The sequence below is a fragment of the Phalangium opilio genome, unplaced genomic scaffold (assembly GCF_054372755.1).
Source record: "Phalangium opilio isolate 3A_F unplaced genomic scaffold, DU_Popi_V2 ptg000011l_1, whole genome shotgun sequence".
Classification (NCBI taxonomy): Eukaryota; Metazoa; Arthropoda; class Arachnida; order Opiliones; family Phalangiidae; genus Phalangium; species Phalangium opilio.
The window spans coordinates 9,339,847-9,361,611 of record NW_028324147.1 but is presented as its reverse complement, the minus strand read 5'-3'; the positions used below and the strand labels follow the sequence as shown (position 1 = coordinate 9,361,611).

Genomic DNA, 21,765 nt, shown 5'->3' with positions numbered 1-21,765 from the left:
GGCACCACTAACTCAGTCACATGGAGGCAACATTGACGAAAAAAGCCAATGTACTCATGCGCATGCACTTTCGTTGAGGATATAAAAACGCAGTATAAAAAGTCGGTGTTAGACCGCAATAACCTTGCTTCTAAACACTAGCAACTGTTTTCCTAAACTAATTTTAATATTTGGGAGAAAAATGCGTGTGATGTCAACTCATCAGTAGGTGATTTCGTTCACGTAATGAGCCACTGATAGAGGCAGTCTGTATGTTCTGACTAGTACCATTGTACTTTTTTAGTACATTTTGTAATTCCATTTTTACATTAGCGTCTATGGGACGAAAATAACGCCGCTAGATGGCGCTAAAAGCCGTGGAGGGGGACGGACATTTTAATAGCCCCGAGGGGGAAAAGCAAGTTTTCAAAACTCCTCCCATTGGGGTAGTACGTTTTACCACTTGGTCGTGGCGTCATAATGTTTGAAAATTAAATATCGCGGGGCGAATGAAAGTGCCATCTAGTAGATTGTTTTACATTTTTATCCTTTACGACGTGACACGTCCGCCATGATTGTGGAGCGGAGCTATTTGTTAACTGGGGAGAAATCCGAGTTACTCGCGTCAAAATGGTTAGGACGTGTTGTTTAAAACGTTGTAAAAGTATTAGCACGAAAGAGAAACTAAGTTTCTACAGCATACCATGTGTGATAACTAACCAAGGTGAAAAAACAAAAGAATTATCCTTGAAACGGCGTCATCTGTGGCTGAAAAAGCTAGGCCTTGGACCCGATTCAATATCGAAACATTCAAGAGTTTGCGCTAAACATTTCCTCTCTGGTTTGAAAACTTTGTCTAATTTGAATCTTAATTAATATTATGTGGGAAAATCATTAAAATGAAGGCAATTTAGGCGCACCTTCCCAGCTATATGATGAAACGAATCCAGACTGGATTCCAAATAAAAACTTATATGGGTGTGATGCTAGCGAATATTTACTAACAGAATCTCTTGAAAGATACAAGCGTAAGAAAAACCGTGCGATGCTTAGAAACGTTACATACACGAAAAGGCTGAAAGATGTACTAAATGCTATTATTTTTCATAATGGCATTCAGTTGACAATGAAGTTATTTCTACTAGGGAAAGGATATCACTTTTGAATCGGCAATTAAAATGCAGGAAGCTGAAATATCGCAGACAATTTGCCAAGTTAGTGTTGCTGAAATTGCACATAGTTCTACGTCGGGCCAAGAAGCATCCTCTAATCATGTTTTGGGAGCACACAAGGGGCTTATAAACGAAAATATGACAAGCTTCGAAGTAGACCACTCATACCCCAATTTCGTAGTAACCCCAATGTTGCATACATTAGTATTGGTTGATGCTAGTACACAAACATCAGTTAGGGCTTTTCAATGCAAGGAGACTCAAACCAGTTTTGAAGTGTCTGATTTTGAATGTCAAGTTGGTGGAAACAAAGTCGATAGTTGCGCACAGTACTTTCCCTAAAATCTAAGGAACAACACTGAACACAGCGTTGCCAGATGAAAATTACCAAATTATCTTACCAAAGCCAAAAAATTATCGATTTTCAACCAAAATTATCGTACGCTCTGAGCGCCTCCAAAATAGCAGTAAAACCTATGCGAGTGTTCTGATTCACCTTGAATTTATACTAAAATCAGTACAAGGGTCATAAGGAGATAGGGTAATAACGTCTCCAAGCGTTTCTCACATCCTGCCTTTGGTCTTAAGTGTATTATTACTATGGGATGAACATGATTCGCTGCCTCCAATTTCGCCTTTTCTACCCCTAGCGAGACTTCTCTGCCCAGATTAGTTCAATTTCCCGCTGAATTCGAAATTATCGTACGCCTAAGCCGAATTATCGAATTTAGCGTACTATATAGTACAGCCTCAAAATTATCGTACGCTTCGAAAAAACTCTTAAAATTATCGCATTGTACTATAATTATCGTACGTCTGGCAACGCTGAGTCTGAACAGCTCAACTCCCATTCACGTGTGGTGAAATAAGGCTGCTTCTAGGGTGCATCCTAGCCTGAATGAAAATACCTTCGTAAACCTGTACAGTTAATTTCTCTTTATTATTTCAGTTTCGAAATTTGTCTCTTAAATTAAAAAAATTTACAATCAAAAAAGGATGGTCCAATTAATATTTATGTATATTTTTATTTTTTATTGAATTACCAAAACAGGATGGCTGGGACGAGCCAAACTCATGCTAAATTTGGTACAATTTGTTTGTGGTACGGAGATTGTCGTAATTTTAGAGAGTTTAAGTACTTGTTTTTTTCCATTGAAATTATTATTTTCCATATCACGCGGCGACCGTTTTTTCTAACAATAAAAGGGTCGCCATAACTAGATAAAAATCAAATGGTGATTAACATCTGATATAACGAAATATAGTAACATTTTCAACACAAAATAATAACCGCAATTTTTTAAATTAAGTACATCAGGTTAAATTAAATTAAATTAAGTTCTAATCCATTTTAATGGAGATCTAAGGCAACGAAAATTTATCATCCTTACATCCCCATTAGATACATGCCACTCGTTTCTACGCATTGAGACTAGATGATTGAAATGATGAGCCTTTTCTAGGGATTCTACGTGATTTATGGTTTTCCTTATAAAATTTGATATAAGTAGAAAAAGTATACATTTTTTTTTTGGTTTCTTACAGTATTTTTAAGTATAAAAAAAATTAAACCCTGGCGGGAAAAATTCAAACGACGAGTCGACACCTCTTTTTGTTTCGTACTGTTAATTTCTTCCCGCAAATGCGAGCTAGCTAGTAACTTCATTTACTAACTATAATTCAAATTAAAATCCAAAATTTGCTGTTCATTTTCAAAAACTAACCAGAAAATAGCCCAATACTACCATTTAATCGAAAGGGCCACCGTTGAAATTTATTTTTATTCGAAATAGCATATAAAATAAAATAATCTTTCAAAACGGAACCATGTATCCATCTACGATATAGGGACTTGGCAATTCGGGCTAAACTCCGCCCCCAGCGCCATTATGGTATGTTTTTTTAACAGAATGAAAGCTATATAAGCCCCTCCTCCTGGTATGTTTTTTAGCACTAATGGAAGGTAGCCTGACGTTGCATGACGTAGTACTACCAAGTCCCTATTAAGGAAGATACAAGCAATAAGTTTACGTTTTGGCAATGCTCATTAAGCCACATTGTGAACCAAAAACGGATTTATGGGATAAGAACGTCGGAGTTAGCGAATTCACTCCCCATCCTCGCATACTTTATTGAGAAACTTCGTCTGCTTATATTTTGACTCCACCCACAAATTCTGTATATAGCTACTTCTAGAGATCGAATTTGTGGGTGGAGTCAAAATATAAGCAGACGAAGTTTCTCAATAAAGTATGCGAGGATGGTACTAGAGGCTAAAGCTATGATCCGACGTTCTTATCCCATAAATCCGTTTTTGGTGAACCAATAGCATTAAGTTAAGGAATTCTATTGGACGACTAGTATCACGTGCTGGATTGTTTCAGTGTCGTCTCATATAATTCTTAACTCAACGCCATCTACCTAAAATTGAAGCCAAATTAGTACGTAAACTTATTCTTGAACCTTTTATAATATTGTAGATACACATATATTTCCAATAGGGACTTGGCAATACTACGTCATGCAACGTCACGCTACCTTCCACTAGTGCTAAAAAACATACCAGGAGGAGGGGCTTATGTAGCTTTCATTCTGTTAAAAAAACATACCATAATGGCGCTGGGGGCGGAGTTAAGTCCGAATTGCCAAGTCCCTATTACTCTTTGAATAAAAGCGAGGAAATTATATCGTAGATCTTTCCTTTGATGAAAGAGTACACTTCCGACTTTGTCTTACTGAAATTGTCTAGTAAATTGACGGCAAATTACCGTTACGGGGTAGCTATGACGTCACAAATACACTTTCAAGATTGTATTTGCTCTACGATTACAAGATGGTATTGGCCTATTTATTGGAAATCTTACTTTCGCGCTTCCATTTCATTCTTTGAAGTAAATTAAAATTACTTTTTTTAAAACAATGCCCTTTCTGAATTAGATAATTGTCCATAAAATTTAACATACGCTGGTCACAAATGTGTTAAAGTCAAGGTGTTATCTATTTTACCATCCCGAGGCTGATCGTCTCTGATGGGCGTTTCAAGGTCCATTACCTCGATATGGTTTAAGTCCTCGTTTTCCGCGGGAAGTTTCTCGAGTTCGAAGGAGGAGACAGAATTGGCTTCTTGGAATGCAGGAGGCGGATCACCTATCCCATTGGCCCGATCACCATCTGGGCCCCCGCCATTACTCTGACTGAAGAACTCAAAGGCGGCGGAAGAAACGAGGGTGTTGGGCGATTGGAGGTCTGAGCGAGAGTTGCTATAGACGTCGCTGTCCGATGGCGACAATGGGGGAGGTAACCAGCCAAGAGAACCCCCCGTCTCGTCTTCCAGTAACTGATACTCGCTCAACATAGACTTCGAGCTTTGGCACTTTGTGAACAAGATGTAGTTGATCAAAAAATTCTAAACGAGACAAAGGACCCCATGATTAAAAATAAAATTAGCACCTGAGGTGATACTGAAAGCTAAAACGTGAGTAATTAATTTATGTTCAGCCTTCATTATAACATCAGACGTGAAACTTTGGTTGGATCTTAAGTGCCAATTACCTCTGCGAGGAGAGCCAGAATCAAATGACCAGCAGCGATAGCCACCAGGGCGATTCGAAATGTAACAGTCACTCCTTCCAAATCGAACTAATTTCGAAAGATAAAAAAATTATTATTAAAGGGTTCACAGTACAGTTCTTAAAGGGGCTGTCCAGGCCGTGGGACAAACGACGATCATCCTCATAGAGGGCATCGGCGGGAGGGGGTCGTACAGCCCCTTTAACATTACAGAGCAAAAGTATGAAAATGGCCAAAAGTCGCGAGTCATCGGAGTTTCGCCGTAGTTGACCGTTTTAGTGGCGTAGCTATACTGGGTCTGTTCACTCCCTTAAAATAGGTCTTGTGTTAATTCGCGGTTACGCGGTTACCGTCGTCTGCTATGGTGTATGCTAGAACTTCCTCGATTTGTGTTTGTAGTCAGGACAGAGTAGCTGGTAATGTTTTAAAAGGTATTTGAAGGTATAATATGGATTTAAGTAAGGTTATCGAAGAAATAGAAGAACACATAAAACTAGATGCGTTTAAAACAAATCTCGGTAATTTAGCTATAGCGCGAGCAGCTGGCGTCGTGATGCGCGTGATCGAGTGGGCTATGGTTAAACCAAGGAGCATAAATGTCTGAACTACTTTCAGTCGCGAGTTTGCAAGTCCATCAGTCACTAGTAGACTAAATAGTTATTGGCGAAACTTTGATGTCAGCATTTTTTAACACAGGCTCTATGGCCATTGTCATACTATCCCTCTCATCCACATTTGATTACATTAATACTAGACAATGGTGTTAGGTGGGAGGGGGGAAGGTTTTAATTACCTCGAACTGGTAAGCGAGCCACGGTGTGGGTTCCAGGACCAGGTAGGCAGTGAAGGCAGTCATGGCCAAAAGAGCACCCAAGAAGACCTTGTTGGAAGTGATGGATTTTCGGTAGGGGGCGCCGCTCGAGAACACCACCGCGAGTACAATATACTGGAAGACAGAAACGGCGAATACCGCGTAGTTGTCGTGACACTTATGGTTGTCCTCGTTCATCACCGCCTCGTGAGGTTTATACCTGAACCAATTAATTCGTTATTAGCCTTAAAATACGGCGACAGAGGTTTCTTAGTTACCACCTACCAAGACCGAGACCAGAGGAAGGAGATGCCAGCCATTTGAAAGGCTAAACAGAGAAGGACTTGAACGGCCACTGAAGCCAGAGGTGCCAACCCAATCAGGCTCGAAGGAGGAGGACGCTTATTCAAAGTTTCAAAGGCACCCGTGCGGCCAACTATAAAGAATTATACGTATTAGAAAAACCAAAATCCTTTCTAAGCTCAATAAAATAAATTCGGGACTCACAGAGGGCCACGAAGATGGTAATCAGAAACAAATCAATGTACAGAAATTCCATATCCGTTAAGTTCGTTCGACACTAAAATAAATTAATAATGATCGAAGTTGCAATTAGAAACCTCGTTAAAATCAAAGACCTAGCAAGGTTCGCTACTAGAGGGACTGTATCAATTAGAAAAAAAAAACTCTTAAAGTGTTAGTGCCACGTTTTTTGAAAAGTGGCTAATTTTCGTTTTAAAACATCAATTGGGTTATAATAACAGTAGATCCAAGGTAAAAAGTCATATAGAAATTTATTCATTTTGTAATATGAAAAAGAAAATTGATATTTCACATACCTCATTCAAACGGAATTATAAATATACCCCTGGTGACGTCATAAGAGGTTGACCAGCGCGAGACAGATTTCATTAGGAGAGCTAAGCCTAGTTTTTAAACATCGCGCGCGCGTCAAATTCGATCACTTTGAAAGCACCACCTATCAATAAAAAAATAGGACTAAAGGCTCGTTTTCATAGAAGCTAGAAAATTCGAAAACGCTCACGCTTCACGAGCTTGAATACGCGCGGTAATGTATTTTTTTCAAACGTTTCCGCTTTCGCTCGAAATTTTCACGCAACTCGCACCTATGAAAACGAGCCCTTACGGAGTCGCGCGTGCCGCGTGCTCACGCGCGCTCGAATCGTGACGTCACCAGGGGTATATGGAGTACCGCGAAATTTAACTGTCAAAATAGTTTGAAAAAATTCTGCGAGTAGGTTCCGAAAGCCGGGGTTTTAATAATATTTGGAAAATTATAATGCATTATATAAATAGATATTCTGAATCAGAAAGATTTGATCTTTCAGATGGGATTAAAACCTTTTAGTTTTAAAAATAGCGATTTTTGGTGACTCTAACACTTTAAGATGCTAGTCAGTCCGAAAAATTGAAATAGCCATAAATCTTGGATAACACAAAGGTTTCTGGTTTAACGCTTTTAGTAAGCCTACAAAGGTAGGCCTTAAAATGCTTGTTTTTAAGGAGAAGGTAGAACTTAATGACTTACGACGTAGAGGATGATGACGGACATGAACTGAGCGAGACTGTAGAGAGCCATGTACTTAAGGACACCGAAGGAAGTTACCAAGGCCGCTCGACCCTCTCGGATCAAAGTAGGAACACATGAAATATTCGGAGTTTTTGAAGTGAACGGTGAAGCCACAGACGCCTCAGTCTCCGATAACGAGATGCCGGCGTGAGCGGCTTTCAAAGCCTTAAATACAAAACAATATAACAAATAAGCAGAAGACATATGTTCTTCAGTTTGATTTGAGATAAAGATACTAGTTTATCTCGTTTTAGCTAACAATAGCGAGAAGAATAGAGTTGGACCACGTATAGTGACTACGCAGCTTAACTCTAACGCTAATTATTATTAAAAGTCGAAGTTAAACTTACCCCGCAATCGTTAGCGCCATCGCCACACATAGCGACAAAGTAACCCAGCTCTTGCAGTAATTCTACCAACTGCTGCTTTTGTTCGGGAGCCATTCGTGCAAAGACTGTTCCGCGAACTGCCACCTTTTTCAACAAGTCTGGATAATGTTCCCTCAAAACCGCGAATGTTTTGCCCGAAATGGCCACGTGAACTTTGTCCGTTTTCTCCATGATGATACTTACGTCCTATGAACACAATGTTTTAAATAATCTTAGGAAAATATATCTCGTCAAATGTCGAATTTTCTGGCACTTACCCTTTGAAAAGCTCTTCTCTCCAACATATCTTTTCTGGCTGTTTCTGAGAAATGCCAATCGAGTCGAGGAATGACTCTATATTGGTGGCTGGACGATAAAACCACGACTCGATGATGGTGCTCGATCATGCGACAGTCTCTGGCTACACTGACAGCGGTCAACATGTTGTCACCAGTGACCATAATTGAGCGAACGTCGGCTGTCTTCAGGGTCTCCAAGATTGGTGTCGTTTCTTCCTTCAAACGGTTCTCCATCACCAACAGACCCAAGAAGCTCATGTCAGTCTCTAACTCTTCCCTCGCTATCCTCTGCGCTTTCGTGTACGACAGACGCAGAGGCCGGAAAGCCAAAGCAAGAACTCTATATCCTTGCTGAGTGTACGTCATTAACGTCTCCCCAAAGTCTTCAGGAACTATGGACAAAAATAACACAATTAAATAAGTTTGCGTTGCTGATTCCTGAACACTGACAATAAATGCAATCAAAAAGTTAGCATTCTCACTTGTTAATGGATCACATAGAGCGATGATGGTTTCGGGAGCTCCTTTGCAATAAATCTCAAAGTTCTCAGCACCCAAAGTTCGCGCGATAACGCTCATTCTCTGCTGACTTGACGAGAATGGAAACTGTCGTACAATGCCCACTTCGTAAGGCAAATGCTAAAGAAATGAACGAATGAGCACTTGACGAACATCGCAAATAGCAAAAAGAGAAAGATAAGATTTACCTCAATTTCGTCGGTGATTTCGTCACCTGACTGAACCGTTTTCGGTTTAACCACAGTCGGAGTGATGATATCATACTTAGCTGTATCGTCAATTTCCGGTTCTTCTAGTTGCTGAATAAATATTAAATTTGACAGTTGAAATAAACGATCTTCAAGTACGTTAGTGTAAGAATGTGAACTGACCCATTCGGTGGCTTCAAACATTTTTAAGTCGAGGGGATCTCCGGTGAGGCATCCGTCAATGATGGTCAAAGAATGACAAGTGGCCATTCCAACAAGCAGGGGGCATTTACCCATACGGGCGGGAGAATGGTCAGGAAGGCCGAAAGAGTTGTCGTTGACAGGAACAACCCCCCACAGATCGAGCCCGTCCTCTGTCAAGGTGCCCGTTTTGTCAAAGCAGACGCAATTGACGCAACCACTGATGTTGATTGAGCGAGGAGAGATGCAATAAATCGAAGCTTTCTTCAGACGACTTTGAGCGAAAACTGAGCACGCAATAAGTTAAAGTTGTATTAAACGCATTTAAGTTTTACCAACTACATTGGTAAATTACCAATTCCGATGGTCATAGCAGCTGGTAAAGCGGGTGGGATTACTATAGTTATTAGATCTAAAACCCGAAGAATAATTTCGTGGTACGCCACTTCATCTTGTACCTAAAAATAACGAAATAAAACGAATACGTTTAGGGTAATAACGTAAGAAGCCCCAAGGAAATAAGATATGAAAAAGGGGATTTATACGTTATATAGATCTTTGTTAATATTTCTGGGTCCATGGTTCAAACTATATCTTATGTTGCGTAATTTAAAGGACGAAAACCCTTAATGGTTCAATTAATAAACTTTATATGAATAATTGCTTACCATATAAACCATGGTGAAGGCCATTCCGATGGCTGCCAGGCCAGCTAATCCGAGGATGAACTTGTGAATATGTCTATTGAACTTGAAATCGACGGGTTTAGGGAACATGATTGATCTGACAAGCTCCCCTTTGGCTGTCAAGAAGCCAGTTCGAATGACGACAGCTTTGACGGCCTCGTTGTCATAGTATCGTGTTTGGATGACGCGAGTTCCACAGAAGAGCGTGTGACGCGCGTCTTCCTTGGTGTCGTAGTTCTTATCCGATACTCCCAACGGCGTCTTCGTCACGGGGACACTCTCCCCTGTCAAGACGCTCTCATTGACGATGCAGTTGCCACTGACCAGAACGGCGTCACAATGCATTAAGCATCCGTGACGGGGGATTATCACCACGTCCCCAGGAACTAACTCTTCCGAAGGAATATCTTCTACGCCTAAAGTCAATCACATTAGGTTATTAAATCGTTTTTTAATTAAATTTTCTTATGACCCTGCATTGTCTTGAGGACCCTTTAAACAAAAGAGCTAGGGGAAATAAGACGTTTGAACTTACGATTCTTTGCTCTGCAAACTTGAACAACGTCAGAGGCGTGAACCGTGTCCTTCAGGGATTTTTGGTTCTAAATACACAAAATACGTTATAGCAATACTATAATAGCAAGAATACATACAGCTAATAGAAATCATTATGTAGCCATTTATTCAAGGCATCTTGGCGGGTTTTGTGGGAAGACCTGGACTAGTCATTATGTATGACGAACTTACATAGCTAATAATCCATTTCGCTACGCCTTGCACCTAGCCTGACCTCGCGTTGCTACCAACCAATGAAATCAAAGTTAGTAAGAGGCCACGAAGCGCGATGGAGTACTGAAAGGGGCTGTTCGGACTATGGGACAAACGACGATCTTCCTCACAGAGCTTATAGCATAGCGGATGGGTAAAAAAGGAGAGGGGTTGGTCAGTCCCCTTGAAGCTCGACCCACAAAATCCGCATAGAAATTAATATGGGATAAATGGGGGCACAATGATTCCTATTAGCTGTATGCATTCCTGATAATGATGTTATAGTTGAAGATCCCTAGATACTTACTTTTCGAATTTGGTAGACGCTGGTGGTGAGTGACAGGGCCGACATGACAATAATGCACGAAGCGTAATAAATGTAGCTATCGAAGTACCATATTAAAACGCTAAACACCTGAAAAACGTAAAAAGGTCCCAAAACCTAGCCACGAATGAAAAATGAAAGTAAAAATTATTATTAATTGCTCAACTTTCATATTACCATAGGACATAAGTAAATAAAGAGAAGTTTGAAAAAGAGCTATGGCAATTATTATCCCGCGTTTAGTAAATATAACCGAATGTTCATGTGTAGTTTCAATTGTCTGTTTGGGAATGATACAATTGAAAAATGTCATAGGGACCACGTGACGCCAAGATACAAATACACCACATGGAGTGGGACTGGAAACTAGTCCTAGTTTCTAGCGAGCTTGCAGCACCAATTCCTCAAAGTGGTAGTTTTCGAAATAAAAAGAAACTAAGCTTCTTTGAACCACGCCTTTCCTTGGCTTGTGCTATGACGTATTTCAAATAATATTAACCCACCCGCCGATGCCTCCTTAACAGACCCTGTAAAGGTTGCTGCAACAGGAGGCTTGTTAGCGCGGTAGCTTTTCAAGAAGTCCACCGTTTGTGTGTAGACACAGTTGCACTCCATAATATACTTATAATGTTATGTATTTTCAATTATATTGTGTTTGGCGCGAATTTAATCTCTGCGAATATTAACTCTGTTTCATACCTTACCCTTCATTTACTTTGACATTATAATTAGGGGTGTGCGAATATTCAAGATATCTAATTTTATTCGTTCTTTAGAAAACTTAACGATTAATCGAATTTTGTTTCGACTAACAGAGGACAGTTCGAAAATGTTAGACTTTCATAATTAGTGTATCGGGTATGAAATAGGTATTTACAATAAGTGCAGTGGTGTAACTACCTCCCTCACAGACCGGCGACACGACGCGGGGGGCAAAAGCCTCCAAGAGCTCATTTCACGTAGTTACACCACTAAATGAATGAACGAATCGTTTTTGAAATAGGTACCCCTATTCACACATCCCTTAGTCTTTATTAGCAAGAATTGATTACTTCTTGAAATAGAATTTGAAGAATAGATTGAACTTTAACTACGATCGAATTTTTGCCATACAAAATAAGTCTGGTGGCTTGATCTTCTTGATCGAGGCCTTTCTGTCTTTGGAAGTAAGAAAAAGGGACGCGCCGATCCAGGCCTCGCAATTTACTAAAGCCTTTGGTTTCCGAGTCCCACAGATAACGCATCTTTTTATTCTCAAAGAAAATAAGGCATTTCGTGGCAAGAAACTCTCCCTACAACAAATGAAGCGTTAAGTAATTCGTCACAACTGTACCATAAGCCCCTCATAAATGATGGTCTTTCAAAGGGTTTGTTCGCGCCATATCATCGCGGTCTTCGAATAAACGTGGTAAGGACGTTGAAAGATAGTACCGGGTGCTACTAAAAGGGTTTTACAAAGGCCGGGTTTTATGGGACATCTTCAGTCAATAATGTTCTAGGACCTTTCGCACTCCGGGTCACCATTCACTAGTTATGATTGCAGTATTTTACAGATGACCCCTTAAATTTTAATAAGCAATTGATAGACAATACTAATTTAATAAGTTGGTACCAGGGCTAGATGTAATTTTTAGAAGCAGGAATGGAGAACAGAGTAATCTGGGCATGCGTCAAAGTCCCCTTCCACGGGACGGAGGGGTATGAAAAAAGAGGCGGGTCATAGCGACAGAGGTAAAAAGGAATTACGTATTTTTCGCCGTCCCCGTCAGCAACGTCATCAAAACGTAGTTAATTACGTGAGCCAATAAGATAATTTAAAATTTTCGTTACGTGTTGGAAGGAGGGTCTCTATCCTGAAGTAAATACTAACCGTTCTCCATTCATGCTCTAAAAATTACATCTATTCTTGGGGGTACTCTGTAAAACACTCTAATTATAACTTGGCCTTTTGGGGAGAAATGTCATTGAACATTTTCGAATCAAAATAGCTCATAGAACCCAATGTACTAGGTCCTGCCACCCTTTTTTGGAACAACATTTACATGCCCTAGACCGTCATCTACCTGGACTTACACCATGGTACAGTATTATTAATAATTAAATTTTACCTGTGGTCCCGGCCTGACGAGAGGCGAATGAGAGGGGGTTTGTTCTTTGCGCGAATGACCATTGCTAACTAAATGATTATATTTACTATCTCCGATTATCACAGGTTTTACGTTTGAGTCGTCACTGAAAAATATTAAACGTCAATATCAATTTAAAATCAAAATTGTCCCACGATTTATCTTAACATTTATCACAGAACACATTTTGCAAACAATGGTATGGTTTTATCTCCGATAATCAATGGTAAGAAACTAAGAACGCGAAAATGTTTATCTTTTCAAATACAAAATTCTAGAAAAAACAATGGCAAGAATCATTTTGCATTACTCCGTGTGGTTTCCAATGCGCTAAGGTACACTGGCTCACATATACTATCGCCATCACACTAACTTAATAACTGGTTATCAGCCTATAACTCCGTTGGTTATTACATAACCACACGGAGTAAAAAATTGTTACGCTCCTATAGAACCTTATAAGAGAAGAATAAATTACGTATTCTAAACAACAAATCCCAATAGTTAGAACATTCTACACCTGCCAAGAATGTAGCGGTTCAACCGAAACACCCTAGAGAGAATAATGATAAGTGAAATGTTTTATTACGTAAAGCTATTGTAGAATATTGAGAAGAGTTTTCATTAGCAATATATTTTGTAATAAAGAATATCCTTTTCGTTTATGAAGTTTTAAAGTGAGAATGAAATGGTCAGACAACTTTTTTAATCTATTTATATTGAAAAAATAATATCGAAATCACTGATAAAACTTGCTAAAACCAAGTGAATAAGTTGATTAGCTACTAGTTTTTACCAAGATTTTTATAAGGGAAGTCTTCGTTTTTCAAAAATTACAGTTAGGCTAACCGTGTAAAATCAACGGAACGGATTTGGTAAATATTATCCCAAGTTTCAAGATGTTCCATAAGTATGACCATAAGTTATGGTATGACACTATCTATACTTCGTAATGCTAGAGACTAACTGAGAGCTAGTTCAAGAACGACGCCACAATTAACTACAATCGGTTTTGCAGTCCATCTTCCTATTTAGTCCGTACTAAGCCTTTGACAGCGGTTCACCAGGCGTCGCTTTACGCCAATATATGGCTTTTCACCTACTTCACTTCATGATAAGCTATCAGTAACAAGTGACAAACTTATGGAATGTATCTTATCAATATATGGTTTTATTAATGATTTCGATCAGAAGGGGATAATAGAAGAAGGATGACACTCTGTCTCCTCTTAATGCTTTAGATATGTAACGTCATGCTTCCCAGGCTCACCCTTTTAGTTTGCTTTCCCGCTCATCAAACTACAAATGGGCATTGCACCGTGCTAGGGTGAATTCTATAATTGTTTGGCACTAAATCCCCAGCAATCATCCCACAAACCTCGTCTTGACGAGGGACAAAAATGCGCAAGCGCGTCTTGCCAAATATTTAAACGCTAATAGAGTAATGATGAGGGAACTATTTATCGCGTATGTGATTCGTTTTAGTAACCTTGCTCTAAATGTTCCGATGTTGGGAAGAGTGACGTTACACTTACCCCGCTTTGTGGTACACTTCTCTCGAAGAGAAGTATTATTTCGAATTTTATTTTTTGTAATAATGCAAAAATATATCTAAGGGACGATAAGACCCTATAACGCTTTATTTTAAGTATGATTTAACCCTAGTCATTTGAAACTAATATAGTAAAATCTTTTGATCCAACAGTATTGATTAGGGATTACAGTATAACTCGTCTATGGAGTTTAAATCGAAAAACGAGATTATGACCTCGATGTTCAATTAAATTTCTTTAAGGTACAGGACCTTCAAAAGTCGGTCTGTTGGACTTGAACTTTGGACCATTGAAATTTTGCATGATTTGACCATTTAAAGGCCGACTTCCATCGGAAAGGGTTCTAGCGAACTGAAAACCGAGCATTGAGACTAACAATGAAGCGACCGTGCCGATTTTCGAAGCCCCGCTGGGTCAAAAGTTGGAAGGGTTCTCCCTAACTGAAAGCCGTGCAATGTGGTTCTAGCGGACTGAATATGAACAATAGAAATCCTTTTAAATTTATTTACTCTCGAATTTTTGCTTTCCCCTGAAGGAAATTCTCTATTGTGTATCTTCAGTTCGCTAGATCCACATTGCACGGCTTTCAGTTAGCTAGAACCCTTCCATCTTTTATCCCAGCGGGGATTCGAAAATCGGCACGGTCGCTTCATTGTTAGTCTCAATGCTCGGTTTTCAGTTCGCTAGAACCCTTTTCGCTGGAAGTCGGCCTTTAAGTGTACTTAAAAAAAATACCACCACACTCAAAACAAGCTTTTTGGGATAAATTATGTACGACTGACTCTTTTATCACGGGGGACCATAAAGTAGCGTTAATTACCCCTTTATAAAAGAAAGTAATAATAATTAACATTTACGCACGTTTCAAGCTCTCTTGACGGATAAATTTTCTTAACAGTTTCTACGAATAATTGTCCGTATTGATCCTAGAAACCAAAATGACACGGTTCTTATAAAAATCTGCGTTTCGAAATTCGAAATTGGTAATGTTAAAAGAATATACCTACCACTAACAGAATCTTGACAGCTTTATCCAGGGGGCAGGAACTGTGTGTGCAATACAGCATCCAAGCTGGACGCCAGTGAAACACCAATCTCAATAGACCACCCGTACAAATAATGACAAACCACGTTAAAATAGTATAGCCAGGATTTGCCCGATATCCAGTGATTTCCTACAATTATAAAATAAAAATAATATATATATAAATTTGTGTTTAATTATCCCTGCAAATTGCTTTTTATATTTTGATAAATATAATAAATAAAGTATTTATTTGACGGTTTCGCTATCAGAGATAAAGTAATACAGTTATTAACTAACAACTACGTCTTTTACAACTTAATAAGGGGTTATTATCTTTTAAAAAAAATACCATTCAAAAACAAAAAATAAGGAAATTGACGCTTAAGCTACAAGTTTACAGCGAAAACGTGGCATATGGTTCAATAAAAATAAATTTCAATTTGAGATAAGAAAATTTTCTGTAAATAGATTTAATATGACAAAATTTAAGCTAAATTCTAAAATTATCATATACTGTATATTCCAAATGAGATGAGAAATTGTACAAAAATTGGTTAAATACGCTTATTTATGATATTTTCTTTAGACCGATCTCATGATTGGATAACTGGGAAAACAATCAAGACTTGAAATAAATAAAAGTCCCTGTAAAACGTTCACTTCATTTTGCCTATTTTTGGATCCATTTAAAGACGAACGAAAAATTTTATACTGCCAAAGGCGGTACTCTGGCACGCCGACAACGCCGCCTAGAATGCCACCGACAACAGGGCAGGTCAATGTAATGCACTCATTGTAGATGTTCATCATACGATGTGGCTAAATAAAACGAACGGTCCGCCGTTGTCAAATTATCCATGTGTGAAAATGAAAAAACTTCACTGATGTATTCAGTAAAACCAAAAATTATCGAAATTTTTCGCCGTTCAATGTTGTAATATGGTTATTGAAAATACGGTATTTCAAAATCTGTATTTTACCGTGGTATTCGGTTACCGACTCACATGCCAAATTTTGTTCTTTTTTCCAGCTTAAGTTAGCTATTTTTGTCCATTTTAATTTCACAGTTCTCATACTCTCTTCCAATTCTATTTAGAATTTTACAGTTTAAAATTTTCGCAATTGCTTCGGTAAGAGAATTAAACAATATCTCTGGACAAGACTGAAGAAATCCCTCGATTTTTTTAAAGGCAAAACTTGACTTTTTCTCAGAGTGGCAACAGAATCCAATAAACAGAAAGATTACAAATTTACGATATTGACGTAGTGACGCGATAGAGCATTTTAAACCTTAACCGTCACCTTTATTAATAATATTTTTTACAGCACTGGCACGTACCAGTGAACTGTAGAAGCCTTGACTGTTATAAAAGATTTACGTGATTCGAGCGTGATATGTTAATTAATTTGTTTCGATGTTTACTCTTTCCAACGTTTAAAGAAAGATAAAGAACCATAAATCTCTAAGATAAGAGATGAGATAAAATCATTGTTATTTAAGAACTGGTTGAATAAAATATTTATGACAAAATGAGCTAAATGGGTAAATAAAGTGCGGATTAATTACGCTAGTCATTTACATGGTTATCTATCTCAGTCTCTTAAACAATTAGGGAAAAAAACCACAGTTTTATTGCGCCTTTACTTTAAAGAACCAAACAAAACTTCCATAAAACGAGTAATTAAATCCATGTATTTTATTCAATATTTCTGTTTGTTAAATGATACGGGGTTATTGTTCTTTTAATAGATATTACAATTTATAGATGAAACACGGATGAAAGAAGGAATACATATAGCTAATAGGAATCATTGTGCAGCCATTTTCTAAACCCATATAAGGGAACGACGTTAGAATTATGAGACCACAGATTTTCCATTTCAAAATTCATTCCCTGACTTTTCCAGGTTTTCCCTGACCATCTAAAGCCAATTTCCCTGACCATCTATAGCCAATTTCCCTGACCAATTTTCAAACTTACACTAACAGAAAGGTGAGAATGCGGCCTTTAAAAATAACATATTTATCATCAGCTTTGTACTTACAAGTATGCTAATTTTATCACGGTTTAATTGAAACTACTATTTAGTAATATCAAGTCTAGTAGACTACATGGCCAACTTATAACTGGCCGCCAGCTTTAGAATCAGGGATTATGTTAATGTATGCCTATAGGACATTATCATTCTCATTATCCCTTGAGCTGGTGCACTTAGTTGGCCGTGACTACACATTTTTCCTAGTCAGTATGCAACGGAAATTCCCTGACTTTTGACACCTGTTTCAAATTCCCTGAATTTTCTAGGTTTTCCAGGTACCGTGGTAACCCTGGTCGGAGTATACAAACCCGGCCTACAAAACTAGCGTAGAAATTAACACGCGATACATGGGGGCACAATGATTCCAATTAGCTATCTGTATTCCCGGCCAATATCATTTATAAAGAAAAAAAAAGTTTGACTGATGGTTAATTGAAAGTGAAAATAATATCCTAAAACCTATAGCAATTATTTATGAATCACGCACGAATGACAATACTATAAATAATCGTATATACATTTCTCACTTTTCAAAATCTAAGAGAAATTACTAAAGGGAGGTACAGTTTTTAACTGGAATGACGTGTGAATGAAATAATAATTTCGTTGCTTTAAACTTGAAAGTGCTCTGTTTTTATTATAACAAACTAACAAAGAGGGGAGGCAATTCTCTAACTTTTTAAGCGAGTTATCGCAAGTGATAACTATCGTCTAAAGGGTTGGTGTCAGCCTCGTGCATTCTATGAGTGCGCTAAATCTAAAGAGGTGATTATTGATAGGTGTCATCAAACCTTGAACGAAAAGCGGCGGATGTCTCGCGAATTCCCCTCGTGACTAAAGACGGTAAAATTTAACTTAACCACCTTGTTTTTTATTAGCACGACGGGAATTCGCGAGACATCAGCCGTTTTTCGTTCAAGGGTTGATGAAACGCATAAATAATCTATATCTATATAAATCTGACTGACTGATTGACTGACTGATAATCAACGCCCAGCCCAAACCGCTTGCCCTAGAAGGCTGAAAATTTGCAGGAACATTACTCATAACAAGTAGTAGGGGCGTACTAAGAAAGATTTTTCCAGTACGCTGTCATCTTAATAAATGGCGCCCAGAAATGTCAAAAATCTTCTCTATGCAACAAAGTATGCGCGTTTCAACCGATTTCACAAATATTTAGTACACTGGTTTCCTTTAACCTATAGACGGGCTGAATGGTCTTTTGGGTTCGATTTGTTGACATCTTTTTAAATGGCGGCCAGAAATTTAAAAACCCTTCTTTATGGAATAATGTCCGCGTAGAGAGTAATAAAAAATGTCCCGACGGGCTGACGGGCAACGCCGAGTGCCTTCGCTCCTAGGGTGCTACAAAAATATTAGTCATAAGTAAAATCAACCCATTCTTTATATCATTTTGATGGAAGTTCTTATTACACGCGAGCGACGCCGCGGGTAACAGCTAGTGGTCTATACAGACCTCGCGCACTCATAGCACGCGCGCGAGGGGGACACAACCCTTTAGCTGATAGTCATCACTTGCTTAAAAAGATGGAGAATTTCCCCCAACATAACATAAAATATAATATACCCGCGTGATAACTGCTGCGGGTGGTTTTATTCTGCTCGATCCGCTACTCCCGGTATAATTCCTTTAAGTCAAAATGAGAATAATCTCCCGATATTCTTTCAAAGTTATTTTAGCTTTTTTAGTCAATCTCGCGAGAATTAATTCCGGCATAAATAAACTAATGGATGTTTAGCGGATTTTTAATAAGAAAAGGTAAGCCTGTGACCCTCGGGCCATCCAGAGTTAACCGAGCGTAGAAAGAAAACCAACGCGATTTGAAGATTTAGCCTCAAAGCCGACTAGCCAAGAGGAATACTTCCTATTCAAAAACCTCTTCCCTGAGAGAAAAACCTTTGGTAATACAGGATGAAATTAGGACAACATCTTCTAGCCAGATAGCAGCTACAACAATCTACTTTGCCTAGCTCGGGGTTAATGATTCGAAAGAAAAGAATCCTTAGAAAGGAACATATAGCTTCTTAATAGAAAGAAACGTTCATCAGCTATATATAAAATTAATTCTATGGAAAGGTACATACGCTTGCTAATCCATAAATATCTTAGCGTTAAATCGTTATAAATGATGCACGATTTCACGCGATGGCACTGGTGTACAAATGACGGCAATCTTTAAGGCTTTCCATCTTAATTGTAGCATAAGTTCATACGATATGTTCTATAAGTTTATTACTGGTTACTGAGAGCTTGTCATGAGGTGACGTAGGTCACAGATAGTGAGGCGCTGTCAAAGGCTTAGCACTGACAAAATGGGAAGATGGACTGCCAAACCGAGTGTAGTCAAGTTCCCGAACTAGCTCTCAGTAAGTCTCTAGCATTATGAAGTGTAGGTAGTGACATACTTATGGAACATATCTTATAAACTTATGATTATAGTAATGGTTAGATAAATTGATATTCGATTATTAGAGCCATGAAGTTATCATTAAATAGGGATACAATCATGAAGGCCATCATCAATAAATCAATTGGAATGAGATTCACTCGGGGCATAAGGCGATCAACTGGGGTTAAAAATACGACTACGATGAAATGGTTTGAGATTCCTAACTGACCTTGAAAACCTATTGAGCACCCTGATGTAACCATTTAATATTCAATCAAGTTAAATTAAACTTTTAGGGTTTCTTTCGTTACTCACCATTTGGTCCTCTTCGTTAACGTTAACGTAGTTTGATCCCGGTTTGGTGGGCGGAGGCCCCAACTTGCGAGTTTTCGATACATCTACAAAAAGACAAATTTTTACGTTAGAACGATTCTGGAACTAGGACTTATTGAGGCAAGTATTTTTAGAGATGACTTATGGTAACTTATGCTAAAATCGCTAATCTTATAATTTATATTCCACGAGACACTTTGCGAAAAACAAATTGAAGTGGAAAAGCCCTTTGACAGAAGGCTTACTGATTCCAAGGATGTCTTATGAACCCTCAATAATAAATCAAACGACCTCATGGCAAGATCGTGCTGTTTAAAAGTCGTAAACGGGATAATTTATCAAATACTTTCATGTTTCAGCAAAGAAACAAAAATAATAACAACAGCTCAAGAAAGGAGACATTAAAGGGAGGGTGAAGTGGAAAATGAAGTGATTTTTTATCGATTCTTCCACTAATTATAAGACCAGTCTGCATAGTGAAACATTCAGAAAATAAAGTCTCCGAATGATTTTAAAATTAAAATTAGGTTCAGATTTTAAGGATAATTTTAAATAAGGACCTCTGACCAATCGCGTAACGTCCTGCCTTCCTGTTAACAAAATCTCGCGCGCAAATTCAAATCTCGCTGTAAATTTCATTTGGCATGGAGCGTGCCACGAGAATTTTGTTAACAAGAAGGCAGGGCGTTACGCGATTGGTCAGAGGTCCTTATTTCAAATTATCCATAAAATCTCAACCTAATTTTAATTTTAAAATCGTTCGGAGATATTTCCTGGATGCAGACTGGTCTTAAAATATGTGGAAGAATCGAGCTATACAGGGTGGTTCAAAAAGAATGGTAGGACCAAAGTACAGTGGATTATATCTGCGATTTTGAGTCAAAAATGCTCTATGGCATTTACCCTAGGAGCCACCCTAAGCAAGTTACGATGGTTTTAATTAAGTTAAAATTATCTTTCAGTTTTTGTCTTAATTTTAAGGGGTTGTCCGTAAAAAACTCAAATCACAATTTGTAAAATATCAAAGAAAATTTTCCACTCAAAATCGCCATTGTACAGCGACCCTTACACATTTTTCAAAACACCCTGTTTATCCAGCGGGAGAGGAAATATTTATAGTTGAAAATTGACCAATGAACTGGAGGAGTCATATCCCACTCGATCAAGCTTTCGAAAATGCACGCCGCGAGCAGTTAGCGTCGTGTTGCGCGTGATCGAGTGGGCTATGGAAGAGTTTAACTCTATTTCAGGCGTGAGCCAAGAATTTTAAAAAGTGGCTATTTCTGGTTTAAATTTTTAGCCAAGCGCCTGAAATCACGCTGCATATCGGTCAAGTTTCACAATAAAAATTTATGGTTTTCCTCTCCTCATCTAGATCCTCCTTGTTATTTCTAATATTGATGCAAATTAATATAACAACCAGAATTTCCCTGTTCATCCATGATTCGTTGATATTTCAGCCTTTACGGCTTCGCGTCAAGAACGCATTTATATTAATTATAACGAATATCCTACAAAAATTATTATTTCACCTTTCTATTCTATATTTATAATACAGTTACTTGAAACGCGATATTGCAATGCTATACGGTAACAAACACCTGTATAAAGAATTTTGCTTGTAAAACCTCTGTATGAAAAGTTCCGAAGGTTTTTACCAACAAATCTCCCAAGCGGTGACGTTTAATTTTTCCTATTTCTATCCGTAAAAGCCGATACTCTGCATTTATACTCAATAATTTGAGTTCAAATAGTATCGTATCCTTGCTCTACAAAATAAATAGATGCGGAATCCACC

The 21,765-nt window shown here is 38.3% G+C and overlaps 2 protein-coding genes across 3 annotated transcripts in view; one reads left to right on the top strand and one right to left on the bottom strand.

Moving 5' to 3' along the window:
• The first annotated feature begins 521 nt into the window (after window positions 1-521).
• LOC149710279 (uncharacterized) lies at window positions 522-2,170 on the top strand. Its single transcript, XM_089860582.1, has 3 exons — window positions 522-820; window positions 894-1,063; window positions 1,125-2,170. Exons 1-3 carry the CDS (start codon window positions 610-612, stop codon window positions 1,491-1,493), a joined length of 750 nt encoding a protein of 249 aa, XP_089716708.1. The 5' UTR covers window positions 522-609; the 3' UTR covers window positions 1,494-2,170.
• Window positions 2,157-21,765, bottom strand: part of LOC149710278 (polyamine-transporting ATPase 13A3-like) — a 41,458-nt gene continuing 21,849 nt past the window's right edge. For both annotated transcript variants that reach the window (XM_089860580.1, XM_089860581.1), the window contains 20 exons: window positions 19,950-20,032; window positions 15,164-15,331; window positions 15,018-15,082; window positions 12,586-12,709; window positions 11,530-11,769; window positions 10,460-10,594; window positions 9,920-9,986; window positions 9,367-9,800; window positions 9,054-9,156; window positions 8,681-8,985; window positions 8,498-8,608; window positions 8,273-8,429; window positions 7,770-8,182; window positions 7,474-7,698; window positions 7,082-7,288; window positions 6,040-6,112; window positions 5,818-5,968; window positions 5,515-5,752; window positions 4,704-4,790; window positions 2,157-4,557 (listed from right to left, as the gene is read on the bottom strand). In XM_089860580.1, coding sequence (XP_089716706.1) covers window positions 4,120-4,557; window positions 4,704-4,790; window positions 5,515-5,752; window positions 5,818-5,968; window positions 6,040-6,112; window positions 7,082-7,288; window positions 7,474-7,698; window positions 7,770-8,182; window positions 8,273-8,429; window positions 8,498-8,608; window positions 8,681-8,985; window positions 9,054-9,156; window positions 9,367-9,800; window positions 9,920-9,986; window positions 10,460-10,594; window positions 11,530-11,769; window positions 12,586-12,709; window positions 15,018-15,082; window positions 15,164-15,331; window positions 19,950-20,032 — 3,824 coding nt within the window. In that variant the 3' untranslated portion in view covers window positions 2,157-4,119. The remainder of the gene's footprint in view (window positions 4,558-4,703; window positions 4,791-5,514; window positions 5,753-5,817; window positions 5,969-6,039; window positions 6,113-7,081; window positions 7,289-7,473; window positions 7,699-7,769; window positions 8,183-8,272; window positions 8,430-8,497; window positions 8,609-8,680; window positions 8,986-9,053; window positions 9,157-9,366; window positions 9,801-9,919; window positions 9,987-10,459; window positions 10,595-11,529; window positions 11,770-12,585; window positions 12,710-15,017; window positions 15,083-15,163; window positions 15,332-19,949; window positions 20,033-21,765) is intronic.

What these genes read in the sequence shown, in the direction of transcription:
- LOC149710279 (XM_089860582.1), top strand. Translation starts at nt 610, where the DNA reads ATGGTTAGGACGTGTTGTTTAAAACGTTGTAAAAGTATTAGCACGAAA. An exon ending in CGCTAAACATTTCCTCTCTG is followed by an intron (nt 821 to 893) that starts GTTTGAAAACTT and finishes AAGGCAATTTAG; the next exon opens with GCGCACCTTCCCAGCTATAT. An exon ending in ACACGAAAAGGCTGAAAGAT is followed by an intron (nt 1,064 to 1,124) that starts GTACTAAATGCT and finishes TATTTCTACTAG; the next exon opens with GGAAAGGATATCACTTTTGA.